This window comes from Oncorhynchus mykiss, chromosome 26 (assembly GCF_057628025.1).
Source record: "Oncorhynchus mykiss isolate SJ-2025 chromosome 26, ASM5762802v1, whole genome shotgun sequence".
Classification (NCBI taxonomy): domain Eukaryota; kingdom Metazoa; phylum Chordata; class Actinopteri; order Salmoniformes; family Salmonidae; genus Oncorhynchus; species Oncorhynchus mykiss.
Window position 1 is genome coordinate 42,454,519 of NC_143047.1, and position 12,311 is coordinate 42,466,829.

The 12,311-nt window shown below is 46.0% G+C and overlaps 1 protein-coding gene across 50 annotated transcripts in view; it reads left to right on the forward strand.

Annotated features, from left to right (window-relative positions):
- The window catches only part of ppfia1 (PTPRF interacting protein alpha 1), a 108,945-nt gene that overhangs the window by 1,113 nt on the left and 95,521 nt on the right, over positions 1 to 12,311 (forward strand). For all 50 annotated transcript variants that reach the window (XM_090223108.1, XM_090223109.1, XM_090223122.1 and 47 more), the window contains exon 2: positions 11,063 to 11,320. In XM_090223108.1, coding sequence (XP_090079234.1) covers positions 11,063 to 11,320 — 258 coding nt within the window. The remainder of the gene's footprint in view (positions 1 to 11,062; positions 11,321 to 12,311) is intronic.

Consider the following 12,311-nt stretch of genomic DNA (forward strand, 5'->3'; position numbering starts at 1 on the left):
CCATTTGGTTCACAGCTCTAGAAAGGAGTGCATTTGGCAGTAACTTAATTAACTTATTTAACTTAAATACCTCGAAAACCTTTTCGATAACTGCCAATTGATTGATCTAGTTAGCTAGGTGTCCGTACTCAGATTTTATGCCTCCTGCCTTGAGTTTGAAAGAGTTAGGACTGTTCTACACTAGACCTACAGTACCAACACAACGCGCCTTGGCAGCTAGTTTGTTTATCAAAAACAGTCACATTCCAGACCGAAAGTATTGGCGTTAGGCTTTCCCCGTGACCTTGCTGTTATGGTTTACACATTAATGTTACCGGACTTTGACCCTCTTGTCTCTCTCTCTTCGGACTTCAGCCTACCTGTAGCAGCCTTGTTTACGCTGGTATGTTAGCAGCCCGTCCAGTACAAACGCTGTGTACGTTTTGTTCAATGGATGTGCATAGGGACTTCAGCATTATGTAACGCTAATGGGTGATGTAGGTGTCCCCCCCTCCTCCCAACTCACTGCATTGAGATGTCTACAACTGAACTGCCATACTGTGAAGCCTACTGACATGATGGACTTGTTGTTGTTTTGTACATTGAGGTAGTTACACTACAGAGTATTGTTACCATCTGTCATTCTGTCTCGTGCTCTTCAGTAGGGCTCCTCCCCCTCATAAACTCCATTGTTTTGTTGGTTTGACCTTGTTATTGGAGAGCTGCTGTCCATTTTGACTAGGTGAAAATTAGGTTACATTTGGCAGTAGCCAATCATAATATTTATCACCTAGATATGTGGGGGATTTGGATGGTTTTGGCTCAATGACGTGCCTGCTTTGTAAACAAGCTCCTAAGGTACAGTGCCACTGCTCAGGTCCCTGAACTTAACACAGTGGCTTCTGAAAGCAAGTGCCTTTGGCGTTGAAGGCCGTAGAAGAAGAAGAAGAAAGGAAAGCCCTAGTCCTCCCCGGCCACCCAGTAAAAAATGCACTTCGTTCCAATTCATTAGCTGCAGTTCCGTTTGTTTAAAAAAAAAAATGTAGCTCACATGATTCTGGGCTTTCCCGCCTGGAGGCCCGTCTACAGGGCCTAATTGCCAGTGTTGAGCCCCCTGTTGTGGAGCAAGTGGATGGAGTCAACCACTCAGTCAGGCCTGCATCCCCAACATCTTATGCCTGCCCGTCTACAGGGCCTAATTGCCAGTGTTGAGCCCCCTGTTGTGGAGCCAGTGGATGGAGTCAACCACTCAGTCAGGCCTGCATCCCCAACATCTTATGCCTGCCCATTTACAATGGAAAACCATATTAGTGTACACACACATCCAGAGTGATTGTGAGTGTAGGCTAGGTCTACATGTGTTTGTGTACATTGGGTTTCTTAGTGTCTGGTCAATGGAAGGGCTGAGTAGTGTAGTGGTCTGGCTTCATCATCTGATGCACCACAGGCTTTGGTGCAAACCTCATCAAGCACAAATCTCCAGTTAGGAATTGGCCCTTGGAAAGCATAAAGGACCCCCTCCTTATAACATGTTCTAGCAGCGTATACAGACACTCTGCGGACCAGGGTCCTGATGAAGTCTCAGTCTACTGACTCTCTGTGGACCAGGGTCATGATGAAGAACCCATTACTCAGTATACTGACTCTCTGCAGACCAGGATCATGATGAAGTCTCAGTATACTGACACTCTGCAGACCAGGGTCATGATGATGAAGAAGTCATTACTCAGTCTACTGACTCTCTGCAGACCAGGGCCATGATGAAGAAGCCATTACTCAGTCTACTGACTCTCTGCAGACCAGGGTCATGATGAAGAAGTCATTACTCAGTCTACTGACTCTCTGTGGACCAGGGCCATGATGAAAAAGCCATTATTCAGTCTACTGACTCTTTGCAGACCAGGGTCATGATGAAGAAGTCATTACTCAGTCTACTGACTCTCTGTGGACCAGGGCCATGATGAAGTCTCAGTCTACTGACTCTCTGTGGACCAGGGCCATGATGAAGAAGTCATTACTCAGTCTACTGACTCTCTGCAGACCAGGGTCATGATGAAGAAGTCATTACTCAGTATACTGACTCTCTGTGGACCAGGGCCATGATGAAGAAGTCATTACTCAGTCTACTGACTCTCTGCAGACCAGGGTCATGATGAAGAAGTCATTACTCAGTCTACTGACTCTCTGCAGACCAGGGTCATGATGAAGAAGCCATTACTCAGTATACTGACTCTCTGCAGACCAGGGTCATGAAGAAGTCATTACTCAGTATACTGACTCTCTGTGGACCAGGGTCATGATGAAGAAGTCATTACTCAGTATACTGACTCTCTGCAGACCAGGGTCATGATGAAGAAGTCATTACTCAGTATACTGACTCTCTGCAGACCAAGGTCATGATGAAGAAGTCATTATTCTTTACTTTACTGACTTTTTTGTCGCCATGGGGAAATGTTGTTGCAGTGTCAAGTACATGTTTAAAATGGTGTTTAAATAGCAAAACAAATTGACAGTACGACTTTCATAACAGTTACATACCAATAAAAAGAGACGAGCCTGCTGGCCTTACTGGGTCAATAGGAACATTAGCCTGCTGGCCTTACTGGGTCAATAGGAACATTAGCCTGCTGGCCTTACTGGGTCAATAGGAACATTAGCCTGCTGGCCTTACTGGGTCAATAGGAACATTAGCCTGCTGGCCTTACTGGGTCAATAGGAACATTAGCCTGCTGGCCTTACTGGGTCAATAGGAACATTAGCCTGCTGGCCTTACTGGGTCAATAGGAACATTAGCCTGCTGGCCTTACTGGGTCAATAGGAACATTAGCCCAAGCTATTTAGGGGGGGGGGGGGATATCACACCTGGCACAAATTATTGTCTAGTTGTGTTTTTCTTGTTTCGGGGTGCCCTATACCTGCGCCCAGAGGGGAGCAGTTCAAAGTCCAGGTACAGGGGGTGGCTTGGGTCTAAAATGATTTTGTGAGCCTTGCAGCCTTGCAGAGGGCCCTGACCTTAAAGATCTCATCCAGGCCTGTCTGTTTGACTCCAAGTACCTTGGGGAGGGCCCTAACCTTAAAGATCTCATCCAGTCCTGTCTGTTTGACTCCAAGTACCTTGGGGAGGGCCCTGACCTTAAAGATCTCATCCAGGCCTGTCTGTTTGACTCCAAGTACCTTGGGGAGGGCCCTGACCTTAAAGATCTCATCCAGTCCTGTCTGTTTGACTCCAAGTACCTTGGGGAGGGTCCTGACCTTAAAGATCTCATCCAGGCCTGTCTGTTTGACTCCAAGTACCTTGCTTGCTGTGGTGATAATCCTTCTCGGCATATTTGTCTGGCTGACGGTGGCATTGCCAAACAATACAAACAGTTAAAATACTCTCACTGAAAGATTTGTAAAACAGAGTCAGTATAGTACAATTAACATTAAAAGATCCCAGCTTTCTGAGAAAAGTCCATCTCTGTTGACTCTTTTTTTTAAATGTAGATCAGGTCTGTACATTTACTCCACTGAAGCTTATTGTCCAAGAGGACACCCGGGTATGTGTATTCCTCTACAATCTCTATGTTCTGACCTCTGATAGATGTTGCAGAGGTAGGTGGTGTTCTCTTCCTGACGTCTATGCACATCTCTTTGGTCTTGTTGGTGTGGAGGACCAAGTGTGATTGGTCACACCACTCTTCAGTCATTTAGGACGTTCCTCATCATCATGCAACATGGGAACTAATTCAACAACAGGCAGTGTCATCAGCGAACTTAACGAGGTGTCTGTCAGGATGGGAACTAATACAACTATTAGTGTATGAGATGTATACTGACTCTCTGCAGACCAGGGTCATATTGATATATATATACTGCTCCAAAAAATAAAGGGAACACTTAAACAACACAATGTAACTCCAAGTCAATCACACTTCTGTGAAATCAAACTGTCCACTTAGGAAGCAACACTGATTGACAATAAATTTCACATGCTGTTGTGCAAATGGAATCGACAACATGGGGAAATTATAGGCAATTAGCAAGGCACCCCCAATAAAGGAGTGGTTCTGCAGGTGGGGACCACAGACCACTTCTCAGTTCCTATGCTTCCTGGCTGATGTTTTGGTCACTTTTGAATGCTGGCGGTGCTTTCACTCTAGTGGTGTGGGTTGTAGACTCCGTCTCATGCTACAAGTGGCTCAGGTAGTGCAGCTCATCCAGGATGGCACATCAATGCGAGCTGTGGCAAGAAGGTTTGCTGTGTCTGTCAGCGTAGTGTCCAGAGCATAGAAGCGCTACCAGGAGACAGGCCAGTACATCAGGAGACGTGGAGGAGGCCGCCGTAGGAGGGCAACAACCCAGCAGCAGGATCGCTACCTCCTCTCTTGGTGCAAGGAGGAGCACTGCCAGAGCCCTGCAAAATGACCTCCAGCAGGCCACAAATGTGCATGTGTCTGCTCAAACGGTACGGAAACAGACTCCATGAGGGTGGTATGAGGTTCTGATGTCCACAGGTGGGTGTTGTGCTTACAGCCCAACACTGTGCAGGACGTTTGGCATTTGCCAGAGAACACCTAGATTGGCAAATTCGCCACTGGCGCCCTGTGCTCTTCACAGATGAAAGCAGGTTCACACTGAGCACATGTGACAGTCTGGAGACGCCGTGGAGAACATTCTGCTGCCTGCAACATCCTCCAGCATGACCGGTTTGGCGATGGGTCAGTCATGGTGTAGGGTGGCATTTCTTTGGGGGGCCGCACAGCCCTCCATGTGCTCGGCAGAGGTAGCCTGACTGCCATTAGGTACCAAGTGACAGACGTGACAGAGATGAGATCCTCAGACCCCTTGTGAAACCATATGCTGGTGCGGTTGGCCCTGGGTTCCTCCTAATGCAAGACAATGCTAGACCTCATGTGGCTGGAGTGTGTCAGCAGTTCCTGCAAGAGGAAGGCATTGATGCTATGGACTGGCCCTCCCGTTCCCCAGACCTGAATCCAATTGAGCACATCTGGGACATCATGTCTCGCTCAATCCACCAACAGACTGTCCAGGAGTTGGCGGATGCTTTAGTCCAGGTCTGGGAGGAGATCCCTCATGAGACCATCCACCACCTCATCAGGAGCATGCCCAGGCGTTGTAGGGAGGTCATACAGGCACGTGGAGGCCACACACACTACTGAGCCTCATTTGGACTTGTTTTAAGGACATTGCATCAAAGTTGGATTAGCCTGTAGTGTGGTTTTCCACTTTAATTTTGAGTGGGACTCCAAATCCAAACCTCCATGGGTTCATAAATTGGATTTCCATTGATAATTTTTGTGATTTTGTTGTCAGCACATTCAACTATGTAAAGAAAAAAGTATTTAATAAGAATATTTCATTCATTCAGATCTAGGATGTGTTATTTTAGTGTTCCCTTAATATTTTTGAGCTATATATATATATATATATATATTTATTTTTATTTATTAATTCCATTCTTCTACTTTTCAGGTTTGTGTGAATTGTTAGATACTACACTATTGGAGTTAGGAAGACAAGCATTTCTCTACAGCCTCAATAACATCTGCTAACTATGTGGATGTGACCAATAGCATTTTATTTAATGAAGAAGCCATTTCTCTCCGCGGATCAGGGCCGTGACGAAGAAGGCCATTTCTCAGTCGTTAGAAAATGGCACTTGCAACGCCAGGATAGTGGGTTTGATTCCCGCTAGCATGACTTTCAGTTGCTTTGGATAAGGGCATCTGTTAAATGGCATTAATTATTATCATTATAATTAGATGCATTATTATAGTAATGGAGTTGTGCTTAACAAACCGGTTGCAGAAAAGCCCATTATTATATTCATGGAGTTGTGCTTAACAAACAGGTTGCAGAAAAGCCCATTTATTATATTAATGGAGTTGTGCTTAACAAACCGGTTGCAGAAAAGCCCATTATTATATTCATGGAGTTGTGCTCAACAAACCGGTTGCAGAAAAGCCCATTTATTATATTAATGGAGTTGTGCTTAACAAACCGGTTGCAGAAAAGCCCATTATTATATTCAAGGGCTGAGTAGTGTAGTGGTCTGGCTTCATCATCTGATGCACCACAGGCTTTGGTGCAAACCTCATCAAGCACAAATCTCCAGTTAGGAATTGGCCCTTGGAAAGCATAAAGGACCCCCTCCTTATAACATGTTCTAGCAGCATATACAGACACTCTGCGGACCGGGGTCATGATGAAGAACCCATTACTCAGTCTACTGACTCTCTGCAGACCAGGGTCATGATGAAGAACCCATTACTCAGTATACTGACTCTCTGCAGACCAGGGTCCTGATTAAGAAGTCATTACTCAGTCTACTGACTCTCTGCAGACCAGGGTCCTGATTAAGAAGTCATTACTCAGTCTACTGACTCTGCAGACCAGGGTCCTGATGAAGAAGTCATTACTCAGTCTACTGACTCTCTGCAGACCAGGGTCCTGATTAAGAAGTCATTACTCAGTCTACTGACTCTCTGCAGACCAGGGTCCTGATTAAGAAGTCATTACTCAGTCTACTGACTCTCTGCAGACCAGGGTCCTGATTAAGAAGTCATTACTCAGTCTACTGACTCTGCAGACCAGGGTCCTGATGAAGAAGTCATTACTCAGTCTACTGACTCTCTGCAGACCAGGGCCATTATGAAGAAGTCATTTCTCAGTCTACTGACTCTCTGCAGACCAGGGCCATTATGAAGAAGTCATTACTCAGTCTACTGACTCTCTGCAGACCAGGGTCCTGATGAAGTCTCAGTATACTGACTCTCTGCAGACCAGGGTCCTGATTAAGAAGTCATTACTCAGTCTACTGACTCTCTGCAGACCAGGGTCCTGATTAAGAAGTCATTACTCAGTCTACTGACTCTGCAGACCAGGGTCCTGATGAAGAAGTCATTACTCAGTCTACTGACTCTCTGCAGACCAGGGCCATTATGAAGAAGTCATTTCTCAGTCTACTGACTCTCTGCAGACCAGGGCCATTATGAAGAAGTCATTACTCAGTCTACTGACTCTCTGCAGACCAGGGTCCTGATGAAGTCTCAGTATACTGACTCTCTGCAGACCAGGGTCATGATGATGATGATGATGAAGAAGCCATTACTCAGTATACTGACTCTCTGCAGACCAGGGAGATTATTGTCTAGTTGTGTTTTTCTTGTTTCGGGGTGCCCTATACCTGCGCCCAGAGGGGAGTAGTTCAAAGTCCAGGTACAGGGGGTGGCTTGGGTCTAAAATTATTTTGTGAGCCTTGCAGAGGGCCCTGATCTTAAAGATCTCATCCAGGCCTGTCTGTTTGACTCCTAGTACCTTGGGGAGGGCCCTGACCTTAAAGATCTCATCCAGGCCTGTCTGTTTGACTCCAAGTACCTTGCTTGCTGTGGTGATAATCCTTCTCGGCATATTTGTCTGGCTGACGGTGGCATTGCCAAACCAACAAACAATACAAACAGTTAAAATACTCTCACTGAAAGATTTGTAAAACAGAGTCAGTATAGTACAATTAACATTAAAAGATCCCAGCTTTCTGAGAAAAGTCCATCTCTGTTGACTCGTTTTTTTTAATGTAGATCAGGTCTGTACATTTACTCCACTGAAGCTTATTGTCCAAGAGGACACCCAGGTATGTGTATTCCTCTACAATCTCTATGTTCTGACCTCTGATAGATGTTGCAGAGGTAGGTGGTGTTCTCTTCCTGACGTCTATGCACATCTCTTTGGTCTTGTTGGTGTGGAGGACCAAGTGTGATTGGTCACACCACTCTTCAGTCATTTAGGACGTTCCTCATCATCATGCAACATGGGAACTAATACAACAACAGGCAGTGTCATCAGCGAACTTAACGAGGTGTCTGTCAGGATGGGAACTAATACAACTATTAGTGTATGAGATGTATACTGACTCTCTGCAGACCAGGGTCATATTGATATATATATATATATATATATATATATACACTGCTCCAAAAAATAAAGGGAACACTTAAACAACACAATGTAACTCCAAGTCAATCACACTTCTGTGAAATCAAACTGTCCACTTAGGAAGCAACACTGATTGCCAATAAATTTCACATGCTGTTGTGCAAATGGAATCGACAACATGGGGAAATTATAGGCAATTAGCAAGACATCCCCCAATAAAGGAGTGGTTCTGCAGGTGGTGACCACAGACCACTTCTCAGTTCCTATGCTTCCTGGCTGATGTTTTGGTCACTTTTGAATGCTGGCGGTGCTTTCACTCTAGTGGTGTGGGTTGTAGACTCCGTCTCATGCTACAAGTGGCTCAGGTAGTGCAGCTCATCCAGGATGGCACATCAATGCGAGCTGTGGCAAGGTTTGCTGTGTCTGTCAGCGTAGTGTCCAGAGCATAGAAGCGCTACCAGGAGACAGGCCAGTACATCAGGAGACGTGGAGGAGGAGGCCGTAGGAGGGCAACAACCCAGCAGCAGGATCGCTACCTCCGCCTTGGTGCAAGGAGGAGCACTGCCAGAGCCCTGCAAAATGACCTCCAGCAGGCCACAAATGTGCATGTGTCTGCTCAAACGGTACGGAAACAGACTCCATGAGGGTGGTATGAGGTTCCGATGTCCACAGGTGGGTGTTGTGCCTACAGCCCAACACTGTGCAGGACGTTTGGCATTTGCCAGAGAACACCTAGATTGGCAAATTCGCCACTGGCGCCCTGTGCTCTTCACAGATGAAAGCAGGTTCACACTGAGCATGTGACAGAGATGAGATCCTCAGACCCCTTGTGAAACCATATGCTGGTGCGGTTGGCCCTGGGTTCCTCCTAATGCAAGACAATGCTAGACCTCATGTGGCTGGAGTGTGTCAGCAGTTCCTGCAAGAGGAAGGCATTGATGCTATGGACTGGCCCTCCCGTTCCCCAGACCTGAATCCAATTGAGCACATCTGGGACATCATGTCTTGCTCAATCCACCAACAGACTGTCCAGGAGTTGGCGGATGCTTTAGTCCAGGTCTGGGAGGAGATCCCTCATGAGACCATCCACCACCTCATCAGGAGCATGCCCAGGCGTTGTAGGGAGGTCATACAGGCACGTGGAGGCCACACACACTACTGAGCCTCATTTGGACTTGTTTTAAGGACATTGCATCAAAGTTGGATTAGCCTGTAGTGTGGTTTTCCACTTTAATTTTGAGTGGGACTCCAAATCCAAACCTCCATGGGTTCATACATTTGATTTCCATTGATCATTTTTGTGATTTTGTTGTCAGCACATTCAACTATGTAAAGAAAAAAGTATTTAATAAGAATATTTCATTCATTCAGATCTAGGATGTGTTATTTTAGTGTTCCCTTAATATTTTTGAGCTATATATATATATATATATATATTTATTTTTATTTATTAATTCCATTCTTCTACTTTTTAGGTTTGTGTGAATTGTTAGATACTACACTATTGGAGTTAGGAAGACAAGCATTTCTCTACAGCCTCAATAACATCTGCTAACTATGTGGATGTGACCAATAGCATTTTATTTAATGAAGAAGCCATTTCTCTCCGCGGATCAGGGCCGTGACGAAGAAGGCCATTTCTCAGTCGTTAGAAAATGGCACTTGCAACGCCAGGATAGTGGGTTTGATTCCCGCTAGCATGACTTTCAGTTGCTTTGGATAAGGGCATCTGTTAAATGGCATTAATTATTATCATTATAATTAGATGCATTATTATAGTAATGGAGTTGTGCTTAACAAACAAGTTGCAGAAAAGCCCATTATTATATTAATGGAGTTGTGCTTAACAAACAAGTTGCAGAAAAGCCCATTATTATATTAATGGAGTTGTGCTTAACAAACAGGTTGCAGAAAAGCCCATTATTATATTCATGGAGTTGTGCTTAACAAACAGGTTGCAGAAAAGCCCATTATTATATTCATGGAGTTGTGCTTAACAAACAGGTTGCAGAAAAGCCCATTATTATATTCATGGAGTTGTGCTTAACAAACCGGTTGCAGAAAAGCCCATTATTATAGTAATGGAGTTGTGCTTAACAAACAGGTTGCAGAAAAGCCCATTATTATAGTAATGGAGTTGTGCTTAACAAACCGGTTGCAGAAAAGAGTGCTTTGACTGGGCTCCCCTCTTGTTTAATACAGTGGTTTACAGCAGACCTACCAAGTAGTTTTGGTTTACTAAATTATACATCAGCTACATTGCAGTAACCAGTTAGTGCAATATATACGGCCTGATTGTGTGTGGAGGCCTTCCCCACTGTGTTCTGTTTTCTCACCGCAAATGAACGTTCTCTCCGTGCGTGCCTGCCGCTACCCTTCAGACAACAGCTTGGCTCAAGGTGCTGATTTATTGAGTGCAGATGGGGAGATAGTGAGAGTACCTTCGTCACGTTGCGCTGGATCTTTATCGGTTCTGTTGATGGCCCGGGTGTTTCTGTTGATGGCCCGGGTGTTTCTGTTGATGGCCCGGGTGTTTCTGTTGATGGCCCGGGTGTTTCTGTTGATGGGGCCAGGTGTTTCTGTTGATGGGGCCGGGTGTTTCTGTTGATGGGCTGTGTACGTGTGTATTTTGAGTGTGTTTAGAGACAAACTTCATAGAATCTCTGCAAGCACTCTGTCACACAGAACACCAGAGATGGCACCACACAGAAATGTCAGCACTCGTAACTTAACACAAGTGTGAGGTCCAGTGTCTCGCGGCCCAGTGTCTCGCGGCCCATCGTGGCAGTGCTGGCAGGTTGTTGTGTCCAGCCCTCCCTGGCTATCTTTCTGTGCTCTCGGTTGTGAATGAAATTAATGATTTCCCCTGAGTCAAATATGAAGAAAATACAATGTATGTTCATGGTCACCTAGCGGTTTCATGTTTCCGTGTTCGGAACGGTTTTCCATGGAGAGCGCCGCTTAGTGACGTTGTCATTGATCCTGATGTGTGACAAGTCATTCAACTCTGATGTAAAGATCAAGACGCTGTTGAGCTCCGAGGCGTTGTCCTTGTATGTGTTGGCGACTTCTTTCTCTGACATTTTCTCCCTCTCTGTCTCTATTCCTCTCTCCCATTTCTCTCTCCACCCCTCTCCTCCTATCCTAGATGATGTGCGAGGTGATGCCCACCATCAGCGAGTCGGAGGGGCCTTCGGGTGGCCGGCGGGGGTCTGGCTCGCCTCTTCATTCGGACTCGGAGGGGCACTTTGAATCTCTGATGGTTTCCATGCTGGAGGAACGCGACCGGCTACTGGACACGCTGAGGGAGACCCAGGAGAACCTAGGCCTGACCCAGGGCAAGCTGCACGAGGTCAGCCACGAGAGGGACTCGCTGCAGAGGCAGCTTAACACCGCCCTGCCCCAGGTAAGAGACCTGCAGCTGGTGTAGATAGTGAGGCTGCTGATGCTACGGTACGGGACACATGGATTATGTTTACACTGCTCTGTGTTTTTATTTGTTATTTTTGATATGTGGTGAAATCACATAAGGCCTGTTACAAACTGGGTGGTTCTAGCCCTGAATGCTGATTGGCTGACATCTGTGGTAAATCAGACCGTATGCCACAGGTATGACAACATTTATTTTAATTCTAGACTACTGGGGTAGAGAGAGAGTAGAGTTTGTTCCCACAAGCGGAGAGGGAAGCTACTGTATAAGTCCACACTAGCTGCATTTTGTTGTGTGCGTTTAGCTACGGGATGAAAGGCCTTAATGCAACCTTCTCCCTCAGCAGATGGCCTTAGTGATTGAGACTCCACAGGGACTCTGGTTAAGGGGGGGGGTTGGTGGTAAGTCTTCCCCCCCCCCCTCCCATTACTGTAGTCCCTCAACCAGCCAGTGTAAAACGCTTGAGTTTTAACCTTCTGTTGTCATTCTGGACGCTCTCCAAGGTTACACAAAGCACTTGTCCGTCCTTCAGATGAACTGCCGTTACTGTGTCACGCGGTGCTAGAATATGTATGATGGGCTTGATCCTCCTCTGCCCTCTGTAACGGCCACTGCTGACCTCACGGATCACACACACACACACACACACACACACACTGCTAGGCCTCTCTGGCTGGTCCAATAAAACGAGTGCTGGAGAGGTTTCTGGTGAGATGAGACTCATGTAATGGCATTGAGACTCATGTAATGGGGCGGCAGGGTAGCCTAGTGGTTGGACTAGTAACTGGAAGGTTGCAGGTTCAAATCCCCGAGCTGACAAGGTACAAATCTGTCGTTCTGCCCCTGAACAGGCAGTTACCCACTAGGCCGTCATTGAAAATAAGAATTTGTTCTTAACTGACTTGCCTAGTTAAATAAAGGTAAATAAAATTGTGTTCCTACAGGAAGTAGTCCTACGGACTGTGAC